Genomic DNA, 23889 nt, shown 5'->3' with positions numbered 1-23889 from the left:
AAGAATTGGAGGTCAAAGCAAATCCATGATGTGTGTATTCTACATACGTATGCAGTTGGCAAAAATGCAGGGTGAAGTGACTATCAAACAATAAAGAAATCAAGCCCATTGCTATATTCATTGTCGAGTTATGCTTGGCTGAAGGCATCAGTTACTTATTCAGAATAAAATTCTGTTAAATAGAATGTTTTTAAAATTATATTAAAAACTTTTTGGAAGAGTTTGTGGTTGGTCTGAAGACATTTTTGTGCTTGGCTGTGCCTAACCAATACTGCCAAGTTGTCATGAAGGGAAACTGACGCCGGTATTTTTGGATGGAAAAGCCCAGTTCTTCATATACAGTACTACCGTACTGATTATGTTGACAGATAAGAAACATCCAATTTTGAATGGCAACAAATACAGTACATTCCAATATTGGAAGATAAGCATGTTTGGATGAAGTTTACATAATCCAAATATGGGTAATTTTAAATATCTTCCGTATTTGGATAATGATTTCGCTATCCATAGGATATCCTGAATGATTTAGATCAGGATATCTGGATAGTAAAAATTACTATCTGTTTCAGCTCTACTATGCGTGTACATGCAAATCTCCTGGAATGAAATGTTATTAAACAATACACTAGTACACCCCTTACACTTGCAAGTCTTACAATAAAATGGGTTAATCCTTTACACAGTGCTAACTGATGTAATGGTTTACACAAATGTCAAGAACAGTCTGTGTCGATTTTCACCTGACGATCAGTTACAGTAGTCACTATATACAGTCAGGAGTGTATCAAATCCTATGGACAAGGGAGCAGTACGCTACCAGTACTACAGGCGAAATTCAAACCTGGCATCCAGTGTTTCTATGTATATAATTGGTTACATCATTCTTATGCACAATAGGCTACTCCATTGTCTTGTGTGAAAGTAGCAAAGCTGCTTTAATAGTTAGATAATCGAGTCAAAGGTTAAATTTGGAATAGTCAAGCGGAGTTATTTCGCATGATTAACGACTGTAGAAAGACTTTGCTGCTATTCCTCCGTTGTGCCATTGAAACTTCGTTTCCATAGCTTTGCTTTGTCGCAGCAGAAATGTGACATTCGAGCATGCACATCCACATTTTATCCTAATTAGAAATTTCAAAAGTTACTAATTATAGTATGTGGCAGCCATGTTTGAATTTCGCTGTTTACAGAGTTACATGCTCCCTTGTCCATAGAATTTGATGCACTCCTGATACAGTGAATAACCAACCTCTTACGATAGCCTCTGGCTCCGTAATTCTATCTCAGACAACTTGCCAGTTATTTTAGTCCTTGCATGTTATGTGACGCCACTCCACCAACCCTCCAAAAAGGGCAAATCTGAGGGTGAATCATATGTACCTGAAGTAGTGTGCACTGATATGAGATTTTGCCGATATTCTGATAACCGATACTGAACAATATTTTCAAGCTGATAAACGTAACCGATCCAATCTATCACAGCATGTTGATTTTGTAGCAAGTTTTAAGATTGTGAAGCACCAATTTAGTTTTGCAGTATTGTTACAACAACAGCTGACAGTACAATGAAGTAGTAACTAGACAGATACTAAAAGCATAGCCTGATCTCGAAGTAAATAGCTATTTAACTGAACATACAATGACAGTTAACCGAAATGGATGGTTCTGATCAAATCAATGTTAAAATGATTTTAAAAGGTTACTTGAAGCATTTAAACTATTAAATGAAACATACTATGGTTGGCGTAAACTGTGTAAATTGAGGCATGATGATCCACTGTGCATTGGAGCATATATATAGATGTGGTAGTTTTTGACTACTGGTAATCTGTCATAATTGTAATGGGAAAAATCGAAGCACTCTTACAAACCTTGCTTGTCTTTCTTCACTAATTGGTTTCCCATTCTCTTCAAAGTCTGTCATGCACCTTCTTTTTCTGAGTCTCTCTCCTCTTCACTCACAGTTTCATGACTATACAGTAACATGATGGCAGTTATGTCTCTTGAAGGTTTGAATGTGTGCCTATCATACCCTATTATTACAGGCCCATGTTACATTTGCAAGTAGTCCTGACATTTTGTTGTACAGTGTAGAGTGTAGTTGTATGTATGTGTGCTCCATCGATGAAGAATGGCTCACCCCCTGACTGTGTGATGAGTGTATAGTGTAGACATGGGTGGGTGGGTAGTGGTACTCCTTGAGGTCTGATAATGGATCTACCAAGACAACACCAACACATCATGATTTGATGATTTGTTATTCACTGTTAAGGTCATCAGATAGTCGCAGAGGAGGTCGGCAGCGCTATCACGTGCCCCATACGAATACACTGTTTTCTGAAATAAGGGTAAACGAAATCCGAAAATACTACAGGCGATAAGATTATAACATATTGAAACGATTGATGAAATCACCCCCATCCACCCCATGCGTTATGCTAGTTTTATCAATTGTTTAAAAGATATAGGTTCACGTGAGCAACGCTGAATGGCGGAACAGGATTGCGCGAGAACAGAGAGGGATCGCGAGAGCGATTTATGCCACGAGACTGCAACTAGCAAACGTCCAAGGGGTTCTCCAACGTTATATACTCCCCACAGACAAGAGAAGAGAGTAGCTTTAAGAGAGCTGGTAAACCACGAGGTTAATCACGAGGAGGGAGTGCAAGAGGATCCACAACCAATGTTTAATCTGGCTCCAAGAAGATTGATTAACCTTAACGAAAACATCACTACTAGCCATTCAAAGGAGAAATGGAGTGAAGAAGAAGTCAAAGCTTTGGCTGAGTTCGTTCTCTTCCACACACCTGGGGATAAGTGCCCATCACATAAGCAGAGTGCCTTTTGGACAAGTGCTAGTGAATTTGTGGAACAACGAGTGGAGTCAACAGTAGTCCGTAGAAGTGGTATGGCATTAATCAAAGGTATATAATATAAATACATGGTTTACTTTTAGCTGAGGCTTGTCGGTGGAGAGTTACAGGTCATCTAGCTAAGAGGTACGCCTTTAATGTTGTTCAATATAACTTCCTCTATATACGTGTATAGATTTAAGACACCAAAGGATGCAGAAGCATGGTACAATGGACAGGCTGTAAATGTAACAGCAAATGCTCCAAGCCTCTCAACAGTTTGTCATGGTCTAAATACAACTGCAACACAAACCAGCCCAGTGGAATCTTGCTTAGTGGAGTATGTCCTAAATCAATTACCAGCAGAATCTCGGTTGTTGGCACTTTCCAAGTTGTTTTCAGCTTATTTGAGTGACCAGTTATCTCTTATAGTTCCTAATGACTTTTTGAACAATGCTGCCAGTGCAATGTTGAGGTTATCAGATGGTGGTCGCACAAATGTACTGTACAATCTTGCCAAAGGTATTGGCACAATGCGGCCTGATCAGAGTGACTCACGTCTTCCCATCAAACGAATGCCTTTAGGACTTGTTGAATACATTGCACAGTTTTTTGCAGCTGACAATTTGCAGCAGGTAAATCACATGTATGTTTACATACTGTAAATTCATAAGCCATTATATAGGTATCATGTCCAACAGACTATCGTCAGTGGCTACAAACTATGTATGCTCATTTTGGACAGAAATGGATTAAGCTTCACCGTGGGCCTATGTGGTGCACAGTCATGTCAACACAAGAAGCTAGTACCAGTGCCTCTCGCACTCAGAAAACCATGGAGGTACACATACATAGATTTCCTTATTTGGTTGTATGTATGCACATTTATTGTAGGCCTTAGTTAATGTTCCTGCAGTAGCAGAAAGGTCCCTGCGGTATGATTTTGCATCTAGTGAAATCACTCTGGATGCTCAGATACAGGTACAGATAGCCCAGTATCTTATTTTGTTATTATTGTATCGTGTATGCATAGCTAAATGTGCTCGATGAAGCAGCCAAGTCCAATCCAGGAGCATGGTGGTGGTTGAAAGCTGATGGTTGCGACATTAATAAAGGACTGAAGGAAACAACTAAGTTACAATGGAGTGGGGATGTAGACTTGGGTGATGGGGCTCTACAAAAGCAGTATCAATCATACAAGTTGCGTTTACAGAAGGTGAACGAACTATCTGCTAGTGCAGCAGACGGCTTGAGAGCAGTGTTGAGCAGTGTAAGTGAAGATTTAGAATTTATTCAGACAGGTATGTGTGTGCTGCATAATGAAATACTTATCATTAGGTACTTGCAGAACTAGTAAAATCTAATAACGAGTACACAGAGAAACTCCAGTTATGTAAGCAGAATGAAAAGGAGATGATGTCTTTAGCTTGGAAGGTCAAGGAGCTAAATGAACTCAATGAGATTGGAAGAAATCTTTTTCGCACCATCAATGTCTTGATCACTGAGATTTGCAAGCAAGATGCACTTCCAGAGGAGAACATCCCGAGACAGTTAGCTGTGTCCAAACAGAAGCTGGTTAACTTCATTAAAGGTGTTACGCGACATCGACGCACTGCTGCTACTCACATACTGGTTTTTATGATCAGCACTGAAGATAGGCGGAAAAAACCATATGCACTGCCCATTCAGTGTCTGCCATACAAGGGAATAGGTGATGGAATGGTGCGTGAGCTTGCAAACAGAATAATTTGTGAAATGGTCAAGCGAAAGATGCACGTTGCAGGTAGACATTGTGAAATTATAATAAGTTTGTTATTTATTACTACATAGGATTCACAACAGACGGTGAATGGAACTCCTTACGTGCAAAGGGATATTCAAGACCCCTTTCTATCTTTCAAATCCGTGCTGAAGCAAGGTCTAAGTTCAGTCGGATGGGTCTGAAGAGAATGCTTGCAATGATTACACCCCAGTGTATGTATGCAGTGTATGTATGCAAGTGTTTATTGTGCACACAGGGAAGGAAAGGAGGTTTAAAATAATTTTTGTCTAGCCTGTACCAAAAGACAAAAAAATTTATGTAACTGGAGATTGCAAATAGAACTTTAAATACTATACTGTTTTCATGGTTTGCTGGACTGCTTTTTCAGCCTTGAAAATTTATTCACTATCATGGTTGCCTCTGGTTTACAACAGGTAACCCGAGTGAAAAATGAGCGATCTTCAAAAACAAAATTGTAAAATTTGTTAATCCACTAAATTAAATACTTTGAAAGTGTGTATGTCACTCGTATTACAGCAATATTCAAAAAGTTTTTATTGCTTATCCACATACCCACAATGTCCTTTTGTTTCTTATTAAGGGAAGAATGGGACTCTTACTGCAATGCTACCTTATGAAGCAGTATCTCCAGTGCTCATAGCTGAAATTCAGAAGTGGTATTCAAATGGGGCTGAAGAGGATGATGTAATTGAAAGATTAAGACTGCGTACAGTGCCACCAGGTTACAAGATACACAATTGGATAGAAGGTACGTTACTATAGATAAATAGCCACTATATGATACTTAGTTGTGTAGGAAAAGATGAAACTAAAGCTGAAAAGCTGCGTTCCATATTGGCACAATTGGAATATACACACTCTGTCAATCTCCTTCATTCTAAAGGGGTCCTTTTTAAGGATCACCTGTACGTGCCAGAGGTTCATCCTATCACAGGGGAGGAATTCTGTGAGCGAGAGGATGAAGGACACATCTTTAAAGTACATGCATTTGAAAATATGGATGTATAATCATGATATCTCTTTTAGCGAATCGGCACCAGTCTCAGGCAGGGTGGACCATGTAACCTTCAATTGGAGCGCTTTGAAGAAGCACTTTATGACACAACAGCTGGGCTCACTTATTGTGCACTCTCTGGTGTTCGAAAACAGAGTGTGGAAGATGTAGAGAGGTTATTTGGTCTTCCTCTAATAGAGTGGATGGAAAAGAAAGGGTACAGTAATGAGGCTATGTATCTCAGAGTTGTTCGTAACTGGAGACGTGCTTGCGATGAACGAGGACTGACTGATGACCAACGCAGTACATTCAACCAAGAGTTTTTGGAATATATATTGGATGATCTCATGCCATGGCATAAAGATGGTCAGTGTGATTTCAGCCGTTTGGAAGTAAACCGGTTTGTTTAAGTCCTGTATTTGTTTTATGTATCCAAATAAATATTATACCCAGAAACATCACCACCATAAGAGGCTTCACCAGGGAGACGTTGATAGCTCTAGCAGCTAACATAGAATCAAGGGAGTGGAGAAGACAGTTTAATACCAGAAATAGAATTCCTGCTGAAAACCCTCGAGCTAGCTCTACCGATGATGTAGAATGCTTTTTTAGCATGCTACGTGACACTGTGGGAAAGGATTTCACTCTCAAAGAGGTATGCTTAAATGAAAATGTTCTATCTAGATATATGATAGCTCATCTTTTTGGTAATGTAGGTTTATTATGGTTGGAGAAAAGTGACAGAGGAGTTTGTCAAAAGAATGAATCCCAACTTGCCATTCTATTACCATACTTCTTCGAAATGCAGATACTATGAGGGACTGATGCCAGATTTTAGTCATAAACTTGCTAACAAGAAAACAAAACGTCTTCCTCGGTTCGAGATGCTTGGAGATAATTCCAGTAGAGTCACAATGTCACTGGGTGGCAATACTTCCATTCGCACGAAGTTTCATAGTGCACCATTAAGTCTTCCACCACCACCTGGGACATCTAATGCAGTTTTATATGAACATTCTTATGCTTGCAACAAATAAATGTGATCAAAATCAATTAAAACAATAATAATAAATTATAGTCAATCATAATCAGTTGCACGACTTCGAAGAACTTGCCGGGACCATTCACCATTCCTTGTGATTATTATTCCAGCATACCAACCTCTGTTCTTGAAGTATGGTAAAAACTTAATCCATCTGAATCTCACGTTGATAATTTTTTTGGCATTTATTACACCTAGCACTTCAGATGCTGCTTCTCGAACCACATAGCCGATCCTTTTCCATTCTGCACCTTCATCTGCTTGGCACATAAATGCTACGGCATTGGTGTCATGTGGGTTATCTGGCTCTGGTTTTAACTTCACTGAGACTGTTTTTCCGTCATTTTTATTTCTGCTGGCTAGAGCTAGTGTGTCTTGATATTCCATATCTTTGTGCACACCAATGCACTTAAAAACAACACTGTGAGTTATCTCTGGAACACTATCATCTTCCTCTGTATTTGATGAAATATCAGCAGTGGGGCTCAAGCATGGCGAAAGTGATGGATCTGAATCTGACGTGACAGTGTCATCCAACCAAGTCCACTTCCACAACACAAAGACTTCGTGGCCATTATAAAACTTATATGGGGTGATATCAACAGATCTACTGAACTCAGTTGCCTGTGTGTATACAACAATTAAATTTTGTGTAACTTTATTTTTGCACTCACTTCAATCATAAATGCACAGACGTAGCGCTGCTCTATGCACATTGCGGCTGGAAGAGGGTGGTCCAAATTCTCACAATATCTAGTGAACCCATCAAAAACGTGGAGCTTGCTGCTACCATCCTCACATATTTCCTCCCATTGCAACTTCACTTCGACGATATCTGTGTTAAAAATCGGGAAGCTTGGGACGATATAATTAATGACATTGCCTCTGGCCAACATCGTTAAAATTTCATAGTGCACTTCTTCAGTTTCACAAAGGTTACCAGCAGACTCTTCACCATAGCATCGTTGTTCATCGCCTTCTGAGTGGACGTCAGCATCAGTTTCCGCCATGATGGAATGCAAAATATGTAATTATAATGGATTATTTTTAAGGGCGCTTAAACCGTTGCCTTCCTCCTCTGAGATAGTCGTGAGGGCATCCAACAAGTTCTGGTGTGGATAGGACATGTGGAGTAGTTCTCAGTAACACAACACATCCTACACTACCCACACACCAGCTGTCATCTCATATTTGGTATTATTAGTGAAGCCTGTATCATATTCATGTTGTCCAGAATGTACCAACATCAGTTAGTGTATACCATTGTGTTGTCATGTGACTGTGAATAGTACCACAAATTATCAAGAAGGGACTTCTTTCTTTTTGTTATGGGATATAGTGCTTCCCACATACTCTCTGTTGCCTAGTAACATGTTTATATAATAATTGTTCTTGTAGAGCAGATAGTGTATAATTTTAAAAGTATTATTATTGTATATGTTGTTTACTATTAATCTAGACATGTATACAATGTATTAGTATCCTGAGGAGTATAGTAACTTGATAATATACTAGTGCTGAGCGATAGTAAAAATTTTACTATCACGATAGTTACTCATTAAATATCACGATAGTGAATACTATCACGATAGTTTATGAAACACCAAAGTCTCAGTTGTATAGCTATGATTTGCAGTCATATAGAAAGTTATTTTGCATGCACAGGACATTTGTTAATTAACTGCGTGAGTGGCTGATGAATACGGACTTTTGGTAAAGCTTTTACAGGCCACTCCTTTGTAAGAAAGCTGGTAATACCAACTGTAAAACAGTATAGAAGGGTTGTTAATACCATTTTAATGCAGATCTGAGCTTATCATAACTATCACGATAGTGATATCCCTACTATCGTGATAACGATAGTGATTTACTATCGCGATATATCGCACTATCGATACTATTGCTCAGCCCTATAATATACACAACATCATATGGAACACAGTAGATGGTAAGTAACATGTGTAAACAAATATTTATTTCAAGTGATGTGTAATTCACTCTATATGTGTCTTGTTTTTGTGTAAGAGTGTAAATCCTAGTGTTGTAAATGGTTCAAACATATTTGTTAGTGAATGCAAGCATTTTTCACAATTTCAGTGCTTGCTTTCAAAAGATACCTGTACTGCAGTCAGTTATACACAATGTGCTTGAAGAAGCTGTGTTTAGAAATTGTTGTATATTTAATATGTGACTGTCTCAGCGAAAACCCATCTAGTTCACACAAGCATGCATATTGAGAAAATTGAAATTTAAAAATAATTCGTAAAATTACGTATGCTACAAGAAAATATACGCAAGTTTTTATCGGGCTAGTACTCGAAGAAGGAAGGCTCAAATTGATTAAAACTATACACCATCTTATTCGCTTATTCATGGGGAGTTTGTAAATCTTTGTTTCATTTCTGTAGCCCCAAAGGTTTGCGTGTCACGTGCATCTGTTTACAATGCAGTAGACGTAAACAAAATTCTTCAACAAAACTGCCTTCATAAATCTATGTGCAAGTGACTGCACGGCTAAAACTATACCGTGATTGATCTGCCAATCCATGGTGAACATTTTAAGCCAAATTCCAACTTTGTAGACTAGTCCAAACGGAAGTTATGGCTGCGAATGCAAGTGCCTGTAGTTTATTTTTAGTGTAGTCACTGTACAAATCAATTTCCTTGTACTTCCTACTGTCTAGCGCTGTAATTCCAAAACTACTCACCACAGAAGGCTGAAACTTTGGTGAACCATTCCTTGGACAATGCAGATAATGCTGAGAAATTTAAAAAAAACTTCCAAACTAGACAGGTTTTTGCTAAGATGGTCACGTATATAGTACAATGGATTGTCATTCGATTGTCATTCAGACCAACTTGCTGTTACAGCCATATTATTTGTTAGTCCATCCACCTTAAGTTATCATGCATGACAGTTTTGAGTGAGCATCGTTACATAATATTTGTGGCTATATAGACAAGCTCAGAAACCCATTGAAGCCCGGAAGCTCTCCCAGATAATGTTGTATAATTCACCAAATATTATCCTACCAAATTCTTGTGATATAATGTTGTCCCCACCAGTTTCCCACAATACACAGTATTGTATGTGGTACACCATCTGCTGTGTTGTGTGTAGTGGGACCACCTCAAATAGTGATTGCTCTATTAGAGTATTTGAATGGAGCTTTGTGTAGAAATAAATGATCTTCATTTATCAGCGCTTTTATCATTGAACTAACACACTAGTGTTCATGTATTGTGTACTTTAAGATTAGCACAGACTTATTGAATCACATTGTGTGGTTGCTGGTGGTACTAATTTTAAATCATTTGGCAGGTGGCCAGGTCGGTGTGTCGCGTGATCCGTTGTCACGTGATCCCCTCTCAGCACAGGTCAGTGACAGGTGCATAGCTGCTGTTATGTTTTTGAGCTTTTGTGCAATTGTATGGCTCAATGTAGGATTTTTAGCCCCTGCAGCTAACTCAAGCCTACCTGGGTGAGAGTTCCATAGCCCGTGTAATTGACAAAAGGATCTGAAGTTTGATCACGCGAGCCAACAAATGGCACCTTCTGACATGTGCATAATGGCTGGAGACGTGCATGATTCTTTATGTGCTAACCATGGTTAAGCTATTAACCTCCATTTAGCACAGACTTATTGAATCACGTTTTGTGGTTGCTGCTGGTACTAATTTTTATCATTTGGCAGGTAGTCAGGTTGGTGCATCACATGATCCGGTGTAACATGATTCCCTCTCAGCACAGGTCAGTAACAAGCAGCAGCTGCTATTACGTTTTTGAGCCTTTATTGTAATCTGTATGGCTTGATGTAGGATTTTTAGCCCCTCCAGCTAACTCGAGCCTATCTGGGTGAGAGTTCCATAGCCCAAAGAAAGCCCATAATGGGGTATCAGGAGGTCTCAAGTAGTTAGTTGGAATAATTTAAACCTTGCAAGAGTGATCCTGCATCTTGATTGAAGCTTGGTTTGCCTGTCTCCCAAGTGAGATCTTGGCACCTTTGATAAGCACTGTTGAGTTTTAGTGAGTCTGTCTGCTGATCAGGATGACCTGGCCAATTCCTTCATGTCGGTGCGTTCGAACCCTTGTTGGTGGATGCCCGTAACACGGTTAGTAGCTGCAATTAGCTAATGGTTGTTAACACTTGCCAGCATAGGCCTGTTTAAGAAGCGTAATAATTTTTTTTAATATTTAAAACGTTGAGTACTACTTTTGTGACAGTGTCATGCCTTGTGTAACACGCAGTCGGTTGTGAGGCCTCCCCAATTTTGTTAATACTTTACTATGTGACACATACAGTGATATGTCTGGTAGCCTTTGTTTGATTCAAGATTTATAGTCACAGTCCTGACTTGATATAATACTGCTATAGGTGTATATTTCATATGTGCTGTGGTCAGCATTAGTTGGCCATTATCCGTACTGGTACAGTTTGTTAAACTATGGTTGTGTGTAACCATGACTGCTGGTGGTTACAATGTAATGAATGATGATGCAATCATGTGCATTTATTATAATCGTAACACTGTTATGTCCCTGTGCTGTGATTATATATATGCCAAATATAGTCGGAAGGTTGATGCAGTACCACAGCTGACTGTATCTGATATTCACTACCAATGTAACCATTGACTGCCTAAGGGGCAGTTGCCAATGCAGCTGTCACGTCAATCAGTCAAGTGCCATAACTGACACATGACTGTAATCAACCATGTTCTATATGTAGCTGGTACATCTATTCTACTGCAATCGATGCATAGTTTCTGTGCAACTGTAATGAACTGTACATGTGCTACTGTTACCATTGTATAGCTGTCACATATATACTGCACATGATGCAGTTGGGTGCTAGTGATATAACTGTTGCAGAGCAGTAGCAAGACAAGAAATGGACAGGCACTAGGCCATAATTTGTGTGAATGAGGAGGCAGGACAGACTGCCTTAGAGCACATACCTGTAGCTAGACATGATGAGTATTTGAAATATTGCAATTAGGGGGTCTGGAGCATGCCTCCTTAGTAAGAGAGAATTTTTAGCAATAATTTAGCTCTTTGGAATTGGATTTGGAAGACAATCATCAGTTCAAGTTGTAATGTGGTTAACTGACCTATGGCCAACTGCTGCGTTAGAGTTATTAAGACCGACTGCATTATTAGAGGACTGCAATGACTGAATCTCTTTACCTTAACTGGTCCAACCAAGAAACCAAACCAGCCCAATCATTTGCTATGGCTCTGTTATGTGCGACTATACTGGGGTACTGACCTAGTTGTCTCACCCACTGTGGCTTATACGGTCAGGAGCTAGCTCTGACTAATTCATGACTGTCCTGTGCTAGTTGTCATATCTCCTGCAAATGTTGCAGGTGGTAATGATATAACTGACATGTGACTGGATTGTGCTACTGGCGTAACTGTTAAGCTAACATGGTCAGGAGTATTGAATTGACTGTACAGTCTTGGCTGTTACATGTTGTAATTAATGTAGTCAGATGTTATCAATATTTAACTGTTGAAGTTGCTGTCATCTCTGCTGCACATGAATTACACGGCAGCAACCATCTCATATGTGAGTGTACACTACCAACATAGCCTGCTGTCCCATCTACTACAACTTGATGTAGTGAGATGTATTGATATACCTGATGTGTGTTGTTGTGTGACTGTACAGTGCAGCTGATGATATAATTGTGATGTGTGACTATATTATATACTGCTGATGTTCCTGTCATCTCTGCTACACATGATATAGTCTGGTGCTAACAATATAGCTAATGTGCGGCTGTAGCTGATGCTGCTGTAGCTGATGCTGCTGTTCCCTTTTCTACAACTGATGTAGTCAGGTGCTAACAATATATGATTGTATACAATGTTGCTGCTGTAGCAGTCACCTCTACTACAATCAGGTGCTAATAATATAACTGTCATGTGACTGTACAATGCTACCCCACACCAGTCATATATACATGTATAGAATGTAATTGATACATACACTCACTGTACTGAGCCACTGATGTAGCTGTCATTTATTGTGGCTGCTGCCATACTGATGGAGCTGATGTGATTGACAAGTGGCTACATTTACTCTGTTTGATAGTCAGGTGCTACTGACATATATCTGAAGTGTGACTGTACTAAGCCACTCACATAGCTGTCACATTAATATTTTACTGCCATTGATGCAGCCAGGTGGTATAGCTATCAATTTAGTAAATGCAGTGCTACCAGCACAACCATCACATTTATGTAGTCCAGTGTTATCCCATAGCTTATGTGTGACTACTGAATTACCAACATAGCTACTACACCTGATGCAGTGAGGTGCTATACTGTCATAACTGATGCGTGACTACTGTGCTCCCAATGTATATAGTTGTCCCATTTACTGCAGTTGATGCAGTCAGGTGCAGCTATGTGTGCGTCTACTGAGCCACCAGCTTATACCTGTTAGATTTAATTTATTGTGGTTGATGCAGTCAGGTGCTACTCATGTAGCTGATGTGTGACTGTGATTGTACTGCAATGTAGCTGTCACATTTGCTGCAATTGATGCAGTCAGATGCTAATGCACAAATTATCTGTGACTGTAATGTGCTACTGACGTATGTAACTGCTACATTTACTGCAATTGATGCAGTTAGGTACACCAACATAGCTGATGTGTGATTTTACTGAGTCATCACGTGTACGTTTACTGCCATTGATGCAATCAAGTGGTATGGATATACAGCTGATGTGTGGCTGTACTGAGCAGCTATCCTAACTGTCATTTACTGAAGTTGATGCAGTTACGTAGGTGTCACCGACGTAGCTGATACGTGACTGTATTGTGCTGCCGATATGTGGCTGCAGACTGCAATTGATGTAGTCAGATACCAGTGTAGCTGATGTGTGACTATATTGAGATCATGGGACCGTTTCTGTGGCTGATTCTGTGGCCATGGCCAGTGACCACCAGTCACAGCCGGTTTGACTATTGACATGTCCCCTGAGTGCTATATGCCAACGTACCTCCTGTTTGTGTGCTGCTGACATGGCTCATGTTTGCATGCTAACGATGTAGCTGATGTTAAGTGCTACTGATGTAGCTCATGTTCGACATATAGCTCATGTTATGTACAACCAATGGAGTTCATCTTTAAGTGCTATATACCAACATAGCTGATGTACTGTATATCGTGTTATGTGCAACTGATGCACTGTTAAGTACTACCGATGTAGCTCATGCTTGAGTGCTACCAACATAGCTCATGTTATGTGCAACCAATGTAGCTCATAGGAAGTGCCGCCGACATAGCTCATGTTTGAGTGCTACTGACTAAGTGCTACTGACATAGCTCATGCTTGTGTATTATACTAACATAGCTCATGTTAAGTGCTACCATAGTTCATATTTGAGTTCTACTGACATAGCTCATGTTGAATGCTACTGATGTAGCTTATGTTTGAGGGCTACCAGTGTAGCTCATGTTTGTGTAATACTAACGTAGCTCATGTTTGTGTGCATGCTACTGGTATGGCTCATGTTAAGTGCTAATGATGTAGCTCATGTTTGAGTGCTACTAACATAGGTCAATTAAGTGTTACCAATGTGGCTTATGTTTGAGTGCTAGTGACATACTGTACATCGTATTTGTGTGCTACTGAAGTAGCTCATGTTAAGTGCTACTGCCATAGCCCATGTTTGAGTGCTACAATGTAGCTCATGTTAAATACTACTGACATAGCTCATGTTTTGAATGCTACTGACATGGCTCATGTTTCAGTGCTACAGTGTAGCTCATGTTTGTGTGCTACTGCATGTCTATGTGTTACAGACATAGCTTGTGTTTATGTGCTGCTGAGTAGCTGTTGTTTGAGTGCTACTGATGTAGCTTGATTGAGTACTACCAACACAGCTCCTGTTTATGTGCTACCAGTGTAGCTCATGTTTGAGTGCTACATAATGTAGCTCATGTTTACTTGCTATCGATGTGTTGTTTGAATGATACTAATGTAGATTGTTTGTACTACCAATGTAGCTTGTTTGAGTGCTACCAACATAGCTCATGTTTGAGTGCTACCGACATAGTTCATGTTTGAATGCTACTGATATAGCTCATGATTGAGTGCCACCAATGTAGCTGATGTTTGTGCTACTGATGTGGCTTCCTGTCCACCTGTCCCCACTGATACAGGCCTAGCTATCATTCCCATTAATATTTACACCTCTCTCCTACAGGCTGAAGGCTTAGGAAATATCCTTGGAATCCACTGTTTAATTTGGGTCATAAATTCCTTAGAAGAATCCCTGCAAAGTCAGCAACCCTACTCTTCAAAGGCCAAAGATACCTCCATCCAGGATTTACTATATATTTCACTCCCTTCCTGTGTGAAGGGAGGAGTGGCGGTAATCTGTGACTGGTTTGTGGGGATTTTTGGTGGTAATGGGTGGTATAGGTGATCACTCACCTGGCTAGACAACGTTGGATGCCCTAACGGTAGAGTTGGCTGCTGGAACTGTCTGTCTTATCAATGCCACACGGTTAGAACACTCCGGTTAGAGGCCGAATCAGTGAAAATTGTTTGAACATCCTATAGTCACAAACTGACCACCATCCATACCATAGAAGTTGAAACCCCACTAGTCATCGGGTTTTCGTTTCCACTTGAGGTAGAAACGTCATTCTCCATCTCATACTTTAACACACAACGATTTGAAGTTTAATCATGCAAGCCAACAAATGGCATCTTCTGACACGTGCCTAATGGCTGGAGACTTGCATGATTCCTTCCACTGTTAAGTTATTAATCTCCATTAGTCACTATAGTGATGTAATGTGTTTATCATGGGTTTAGTGTTATTTGACCACAGCTACTTATGAAATAGTTTAATACTTACTAATGTAAGTGTTTTGAATAACTATCAACTGTGAGGTACAACAAGCTGTATGTTGATATTCATAACTTTTATTTGGAATTGTAGTATCCCCAAGACCCTGTAGTATTATCCTTACAAGTATTGAGTACTCAAACACAAGCACCTTTAGATTAACAACCCTGTGTTTAGTAGTCCACAGGTGACGGTTTGTACTATGTAGTGGAGTAGGTATGTAGTGTTAGTATACAATTGTTCTGTTCCTACACTGGTTACTGTGTTTAGGTTCTGACAATGATAATGGACCAGCTGACCACAGAATTGATTACAGAGACCCCTAAAAAAACAATCATCAAGGTCATTCTCTCAAGATGTTATATTAGATGTCTGGGAATAGTAAACAGAAAACAAGGTCAAGATGATGCCGTCACTTTAGCAGGTTCTGATATTGCTGAATCAGCTGAACTCCTTTGTGCTGGACATCATCCATGATAGTAAGTGATTGTGTATAAGTACAGTATTTGGCCATATCTTGTGTTTTGCCCTACACCCTGCTGTGCACTACTGGAACACATATACATTGTTTTGAACAGAGTACTGCAGAAGGTAAATGTCATGACAAAATGTAATGAAGTAGATAATTCCAAGATTACCTTCAGTATAGTGGTTGTGAATAACTACAGTATATTGAAAACATCATGAAAGTAGCTAGCTGTAATACGATTTTCATCTATTTTTCAAAAGTTGAACCAATGAAATTTTTTCACAGCATTTTCAGCAACTCTAAATGTTATTTTTCAAACAAATCCTCAGTCACATGCGATCACTAAAACAGCATTAGTGATTAACTATCGCTTGTGTGGGCATGGCTTCTGGAAGTGTTAAGGAATACAGAATTAATAAGCATGCACGCACGTGCTTTATCAGTCCAGGGAGGGATGCCACTGACTCACAGCAATCCTGAGCCATATACAGTGTAGCTATTCTATTGAAAACTGTGATGTACACTCAACAATGCTGTGAAGTATCATCCAAAGTTTTCATTTAGTTCATAATTATGTTAACAACATAAAACATTTTCATTACATTTTCCTTCTGCAGGTAGCAAATGAAAATTTTCTAACTTCAGCATACCATGTTCATTATGCACCTATCAATGTCATGCTCCACCCCCCACTCCCAGGTAGGATGAGGGATTTGACAAAGTCTAGTGTCAAATTCCCCAGTACTGTGGCTAAGAAGCTTGTCAAAACCCCACTAGTCCACACCTCAGAAGAGGGGTTTCTATAGGGGATTTGATTTGTCTATTAAAATAATTTAGGGTTTTCAGCCAACTGTTGCCGTCAAAAGCCCCAGAATGTAGATGTCAAATTCCCAGTAGGTGTATGGGGATCCTGGAGGTGGGGGTGGGGGCTTGACATTGGCTGGACACCTCCTAATAAGGGACAAGAACACTAGTTATTTGTTGTCCAACAGTTTTTTGGAGGTTGTCCTTTATTGGACATTATTAAAACTGGGTCATTTGGAACTACAAATCAGGCCCATACCCAGGGGGGTTCAATCGAACCCCCTATTTTAAACTGGAAATTTTATTTTTACTGTAAAACGATCATTTCAGCTATAATCTGTGTTCTAGCATTCATTACACGCCTTCCATGGCTTCTACCAGCTGAACCGCATGTGGCTTCCAGGTATTAACCATATAGCGCTTTGAGGTTATCTGTGTACATAGAAACCACTTGAATGATGCATGAATACAGACAGTGGTTTTCTCTCTATCACTAAGGCTTCTATTGTTCTACTTACAGTATCTTAATAAGGCCATCCATCGAGCCATCCCTGACCATACTGCACTGAGAGCTACTATAATTATTACTAGACAGATGCTAAAGCATGTGGGGGTGAGCCTGAGCTGATATATTGAAGCTTTATAGTGATCAGCACTGAAAAGTGAAGTGTGATACTTTTATATCAATGAAATAGCTGCAAAAACTTGAAACATGATCCGAACAAGATCCACACTTGATCATCATTATCTGATGAAACTTCTGACTCATCATTTGAAGATAGATTTACTGATGAAAAGTTAGTTAGGTGACCATCAATTGGTAACTTTCTAATGTGTTAGTGTCAATTGTTACATCATTATAATACCTGTTGTTTGCAATAAGCCAATGCAAAGCTACTGCCCTTCGTACTCTAAAGTCTCTGTGAGTTTCATTCACTCCATCTCTTCTAACAACAATTACATTGAGTGTTGCTGGAGACCTAGGTAAACTGGTAACAAATGACGTAACGTCTTGTGGAAGATTGAGTATATGTCCACTATAGTCCATAAGGAAGGCGATAGATGGACAGGATTGGAATTATCCGAGAAATCAACATTTCTTCGCATTAAGTCAAACCCTACACACAAATAGACACACACACACATTAAAAGTGTCTATGTACAGAAATGTATGTCATTAAAAGATGACTTCTACTGTATAAACACGTCATCTCGCTATTTTGATTTCACACACCTTACCACTATCAACACCTATCAACAGTTCTATATTACTACTAAAAGGTAAATTATTTTTGTGGAAGTGCTGCACTGGCAAAGACTGTATTTAACACCATGAGGTGGAAATGTGCTTTTACAACATTAATGGAACTTACAGATAGTTCATGTGGTACTGGACCTGGATCCATGTTATTTTCCACAGAAAACAATTTTGGTGTTTCTTTATCAATATTGCAGCGGTGACATATTTCTGTTGGTATAGTATTGGTTGTGATGGTGGGGAATCGCTCTAAGCAGACATTACACAATATATTCTGTAGCGTCGCAAAACTTCTATGGAATTCCTGCACTCTGTGAATTATGTCAGGATTGTCAACTGTAAAGCGAATATCTATTGGTGGAGATGACTGGGCAGCATCCGCCAGGAGACCTTCTTGTATATCTCTGCCATGAATCATCGATGCATCTAGACGTCGTCTAGTTTCATATTCTCTATACGCATAGCTAACCTACGTACATATTATATAGAATTGACATAAGTCAATTACTATGGTGTACAAAATGCCAAACTGTTTGCATTATTTGCACACCTTGTTTGTCTTTCTTCATCTGTTTTCGTTGCATGCCTTACTCTGTAATTCTCCCTTCTCCTGCGGAGTGCATCATTCCTTTCTACACTGCTATCCTGTTGACTTGAAGCTTGACGCCTTTCCCTCTGCTGCTGTTGTTGCTCTGGCCTCATAGCAGCACGTCTACGTCTGTCATAATCTCTACGTCTGGCCAATCTATATACAACGAAATATAAAATTTCACTAACGTGTAGCTAATTAGCTCCCCCGTTTATATGGCTAAACCTTGCATCTCTTTCTTCAGCAGTCTCCATCTCTCTTCTTAATCGGTCCCTTTCCCTTCTCCTCCTTAGTCTATCTTGTCTAGCGGTGTCGTCGTTGCTGGCCATAATGCAACACGTTGTGCAGCTGCTCATTAACAATACGCCGTGAAACTACATGCTGTGACTTTCCGTGTTTGTAAGGTAAATTTTCGGACACGGGATGCTCGTACAACCACCATTTGACCACCCAGTGTGGGGCTTTCCGTGTTTGTTGTAAAGTAAATTTTTGGACACGCGACGCTCGTACAACCACCATTTGACCACCCAGTGTGGGGCTTTCCGTGTTTGTAAAGTAAATTTCCGGACACGCGACGCTCGTACAACCAACATTGCCTACCGATCTGAGTGGGGCTCGCTCAGGCTCGCCCCAATTATTATTATTATTACTATGACCGCGTCACATACAACCAAGTACATACACCAAAGTGACAGCCCCCTGGTGAGGCTATTAGGTGGCGAAGGCACGATCCCCAAATCATCTCAATATGTTACAGTAGTGACAGATATAACACAATAGTGGCATCATAACTAAAGGCCACCAGTAGCTAAGCGCCAGTACATCATTGGTGTGGTAATGGCACAGTGATGTGCACAAAGTATATGTATACAAAACATACAGGAGAGAACTATACATTATTGCAGTATTGTATGCAGCAATACATTATAGGCAACATCACCAGATAAAAGTTAATGTACCATGAAACCACCTAACTTCAAAGGCAAATTCCAGGGTACATATCTTATAAACCCTGGCTGGCCATGGTACATTTAAGTTAAACCATGGCTGGCTATGGTACATTTAAAATAAACCATGGCTGGCTATGCTACATTTAAATGTACCATGGCTTTGATATCTGATGAGGTAACGTTGTTTGTTTTTATAAGAATCCTGGCAGTTTTCGATTGTGGGAGTTTATTATTACTCACATGATGAAAACCATGAACCCGATTTTGCATTTTATGGCACTCATACGAAGGCGATTCGACACCCTTACCACCCTATGAGTTGACAAACGGAAGTTTAAGGTGAGAACTAGTGTCATAGTTAGTTTACAATCGTGTGTCCGCGTGTTTGATTACGTACCATGCCCACTTTTCGTATATCACGAGGTAACCACTCTACAGCGAAGCTTACCCCTCTGGATGTTTAGAAAATATTGTAAACAGTGGTTAAACGATGTAGCAACTTTGAAACACTTGTTAAATCGCAAAATTGAGTGTTTCCGTAATATTCATAGGATTTGCCCGTTTATGTTAACAAACGTAACTGCAACGTTACTTGCTGCTGACCCATAATCGAATTTTACAAGACTCTCTATATAACTAGATGAATAAAAAATTGGAAATTTTAAAATGGGAATAGGGATCGCTGAAAAAAGCCACAAAACAAGAAGGGATCGCTGGGGTGGTAATGTAAACCACAAATCCCTAATTTGACTCTCTGTCATAAATCTTTAGTTACATGCTCTGTTGTTTTGAAGTGAGTCAAAATAGGGATTTGTGGTTTACATTACCACCGACAGAGAGTCAAAATAGGGATTTGTGGTTTACATTACCACCCCAGCAATCCCTTCTTGTTTTGTGGCTTTTTTCAGCGATCCCTATTCCCATTTCAATTTTTTATTCATCTAGTTTGTGTACTTTTTGTTAATCCAGTAATGGATTATGAAGAAGACTGTGGTGAATAGTGTAATTTTGCATTCTGCATAGTAACACCGTCAACATTTCAGTACACACATGAAACTGATCAAATTGCAATGTGCATACAGACTGAGAGTCTCCTAATATGAGCTACAATTTACATTACTGGTACCTTTAATAGCTGTCAAATTCAGTACAAGGATTGTTGTTATATACTTGACTGCATTATTCATCAGGGTGAACTCCCTTCAGACTGGAAGAGGGCATATGTAACACCAGTATACAAGAAAGGCCCGTGTACTAATCCATCGAACTATAGACCTATATCATTGACTAGTATTTGCTGTAAGTTGTTGGAACATATCATCTCCTCAGCAATATCTTCTCACATATTGACTACAATATCATGTGTACCAATTAACATGGATTTATTTAATCGATAATGAAGACTGTCATGAATACTATAATTTTGCATTCTGCATAGTAACACCGTCAACATTTCAGTACAAACATGAAACTGATCAAATTGCAATGTGCATACAGACTGAGAATCTCCCAATATGAGCTACAATTTACATTACTGGTGCCTTTAATAGCTGTCAAATTCAGTGCAAGGATTGTTGTTATACACTTGACTGCATTATTAGAGTATTTACATGACTGCTCTATTGGAGTATTTAATCTGGATAACCCACCCACGTACAATAATCATGGAGCGAAAAAAAACCACCTTGCAACAAACTCATCAGCCCAGATTAAGCTTCCTGGCCTATACTGAGTTTAATAAAGATAGATTATATTAGCTACAAGTAGCACACACCAAAAAACTTAACTCTGAGCGCGATCTTGTATTGCTTCTCGAGCGTAATGGCATTTTAGCAAGAAGAAACGGCCCGGTTTGGGCTGTTTCCATCCGAAAACGAAATCAAAAATAGGTCATGGACACGCACAATGATCCATTCAGCAAGCCTTGCTACTTTTTATCTCAGGATTCTCCTTGTAAACTTCACTATGCCTGTGAAAGAATAATAATAATATTATGAATAATAATAATAATAATATGAACAAACGGGCATATTTCAGTTTTGTCTGAAATACACATACTGTTTCCTTTTCACTTGATACTTACTAGTGGACCTATACTCATTGCAAAGAACAACCAGAGGGTTGTTTTGAGTTGAAGGATGCTTTTCAAGGTGGTTTTTAGGTGTGCGTTCTATTAGGATTTTTGCAAAAAACATGGGCGATCCCTATTATGAACTCACTATCGTGGTTCATGATAAATCCAGCGGGTTGCCTCGTATTGGTTTGGGTGGTTAGTCACCCACCACAGTAGGCTATTAGCCACATGGTACATATCAGTTGTATCACATGCCCTCGTGATTTGCCTGATATGTACACCCACGCTCTCGGGCCTAACGGCCCTCGAGTTTGGGTGTACATATCAGGCGAATCACTCGGGTACATGATACAACTATTACTTAGCCAATATACAGCACAGTATATCAACATCAACTAGAGCTACATAGGGTTCATCAGTGGTGTAGCAATGGCACAGTGATGGGTGACACACTATAATTATGCATACACAACTTGCAGGAGATAGCTACACAATACTGTAGGAGTATGCAAGCCAGATGAACCAGATAAAGGAAGACAGCCAAGCCAGCCAGAGCCTAGTAGCTATGCCAGGTGAAGGAAAAAAAAGATCAAGTACATATTGAATTGCCTGACACCAACACAAAGGACGTTTGCCATGCTAGCTGCACAAGACAAAATTGTATACTTGTATTTTATATGTAACTGTATTGTAAAGAGCATGGCATATGTTTAATGTTTTCTTGTATTGTTTATTTACGTAAATAAATCCACTGGCAGCTGGCATGGAGACTTGAGATGCTACAAACATAAAAACTTACTTGTAATCTTCTTGTTTACACGTAAAGTGGCCTGTGGCTCTCCTGCACAGGCGTCGCTAATCTCCTTCAAGGGTGTGGTACTGGGAGTCATATAGAATTACACGTATGGTCAAGTCATCAGCACAAACAGGAGCGACAATTATACGTTTGTGCCTTCATTCACAGGCGAATCTATCCCCGGTTAGTTCATGTCTCTAGACCTTGTAGTTTTCGAGAACATTATTTATTATTTATTTATAATTATTATTTATTTATGACATAATTTTAACCGCATTTCGTATTATCTTTAGTACTTGGTTGTATAATTATTTCGATTAATTTCAATCGTAATTTGTTGAAATATTTTCTAATAAGAACCAAGAATAACAATGGTGAACACCAGACTGGATGGACACTGCGACTGATAGACTGTTAACTACAACAACAAGTAAGCCTGGCTTGTTACATGCAATGATATGAATTCTAAAGTGTCAAGTGTGTGAGTCTGTCAGTTGTTTTAATATTAACCTTATTATGGTTATCATCCATGTTTGGACAATGGTGAAATGTAAGGTTTAGCTTATAGCTGAAATGAATGACCTTGAGCAGTCTTAGAAATGATGGAGTATACATGCACTACAACCATATTGTAATCTCTTGTTTGCATTAGTGTGTGATGGGCCCATGTTGAGAGGTCTTTGTGTCACCACAAGGAAGTTTATTTAATCAGTGCATGCATTTCTGCATTTAAGCAATTTGAGGCTATTCTCAGGACATTGAATATTAAACCTTTCTCAGCGTCTGGGATTGCCTACCGCTTCAATTTAGAACCCCCTTTTAAAATTCCTGCGTACAGGCCTGCAAATAGTGTCCTTTATACAGAGGTATAGAGAGTGAGAAGAGGTGTCCACTCAGCATACAGCTACTAACAATATCAAGTACATTACTATAACATGTTGTAGTGTTGTCAGTAGTAATGACATGGTAACATCCATCACTACATGTAATCCTACCATAATACATTATACAAGTACATGTGATGTGATAGTAGCTGATAAGACTACTGTACAATGTGACACATGTTGTAGGCTGTAGCTGGTGTAGTGACTGATACTACCACCCACTAGCTGAATATGTGTCCTCTTGTGTTGGAAATAATTTTTTCAAACATAGAAAATTTTTGTTGTACCAGACACTTGCTTTGGACAGAAACCCAGGGAGAACCTCTCTAAAGGACACTGTACATCTGACTTCGTAAGAGAACAGTTTCTGAGGTATCTTGACTTATCCCAACACATTAAGTGGACATCCTCTTTATAACACTTGTTCTAAAGTATCAATATTGTAAAGAAGATATTTAACTACTTTTAATTCAAATAACAAGTAGTATTTGCAACACATCAATACACAGTTACAT

The 23889-nt window shown here is 39.3% G+C and overlaps 2 protein-coding genes and 2 long non-coding RNA genes across 4 annotated transcripts in view; 3 read left to right on the top strand and 1 right to left on the bottom strand.

Annotated features, from left to right (window-relative positions):
- LOC136258272 (uncharacterized) overlaps positions 1–23889 on the top strand; it is a 46061-nt gene that overhangs the window by 8218 nt on the left and 13954 nt on the right. The window contains exons 5-6 of the long non-coding RNA XR_010702715.1: positions 15821–16029; positions 22855–22920. This is a non-coding gene — a long non-coding RNA (uncharacterized lncRNA). The remainder of the gene's footprint in view (positions 1–15820; positions 16030–22854; positions 22921–23889) is intronic.
- LOC136258109 (uncharacterized) lies at positions 2365–7364 on the top strand. Its single transcript, XM_066051408.1, has 13 exons — positions 2365–2909; positions 2960–3002; positions 3052–3490; positions 3541–3696; positions 3750–3836; positions 3889–4156; positions 4204–4638; positions 4686–4829; positions 5219–5386; positions 5435–5616; positions 5665–6032; positions 6086–6287; positions 6349–7364. The coding sequence occupies exons 1-13, from the start codon at positions 2492–2494 to the stop codon at positions 6667–6669; spliced, it is 3231 nt and encodes a 1076-aa protein (XP_065907480.1). The 5' UTR covers positions 2365–2491; the 3' UTR covers positions 6670–7364.
- On the bottom strand, positions 6613–7759 carry LOC136258110 (uncharacterized). Its single transcript, XM_066051409.1, has 2 exons — positions 7349–7759; positions 6613–7298 (listed from the first exon to the last, which is right to left on the bottom strand). Exons 1-2 carry the CDS (start codon positions 7682–7684, stop codon positions 6711–6713), a joined length of 924 nt encoding a protein of 307 aa, XP_065907481.1. The 5' UTR covers positions 7685–7759; the 3' UTR covers positions 6613–6710.
- LOC136258898 (uncharacterized) lies at positions 11174–12479 on the top strand. The gene is made up of 3 exons (XR_010703093.1): positions 11174–12247; positions 12303–12337; positions 12431–12479. It is a non-coding gene; the product is annotated as an uncharacterized lncRNA (long non-coding RNA).

This window comes from Dysidea avara, chromosome 6 (assembly GCF_963678975.1).
Source record: "Dysidea avara chromosome 6, odDysAvar1.4, whole genome shotgun sequence".
Lineage (NCBI taxonomy): Eukaryota > Metazoa > Porifera > Demospongiae > Dictyoceratida > Dysideidae > Dysidea > Dysidea avara.
Note: the sequence above shows the minus strand (reverse complement) of the source record. Positions and strands in the feature narration are given on the sequence as shown.

Excerpts from the sequence above, each read along its gene's own strand:
- LOC136258109 (XM_066051408.1), top strand. The coding sequence starts at position 2,492 with ATGGCGGAACAGGATTGCGCGAGAACAGAGAGGGATCGCGAGAGCGAT. Across the intron at positions 4,157-4,203 it reads TTTAGAATTTATTCAGACAG|AACTAGTAAAATCTAATAAC; the intron begins GTATGTGTGTGC and ends AGGTACTTGCAG. Across the intron at positions 6,288-6,348 it reads AGGATTTCACTCTCAAAGAG|GTTTATTATGGTTGGAGAAA; the intron begins GTATGCTTAAAT and ends TTGGTAATGTAG.
- LOC136258110 (XM_066051409.1), bottom strand. The coding sequence starts at position 7,684 with ATGGCGGAAACTGATGCTGACGTCCACTCAGAAGGCGATGAACAACGA. Across the intron at positions 7,299-7,348 it reads TCTGTGCATTTATGATTGAA|GCAACTGAGTTCAGTAGATC; the intron begins GTGAGTGCAAAA and ends GTATACACACAG.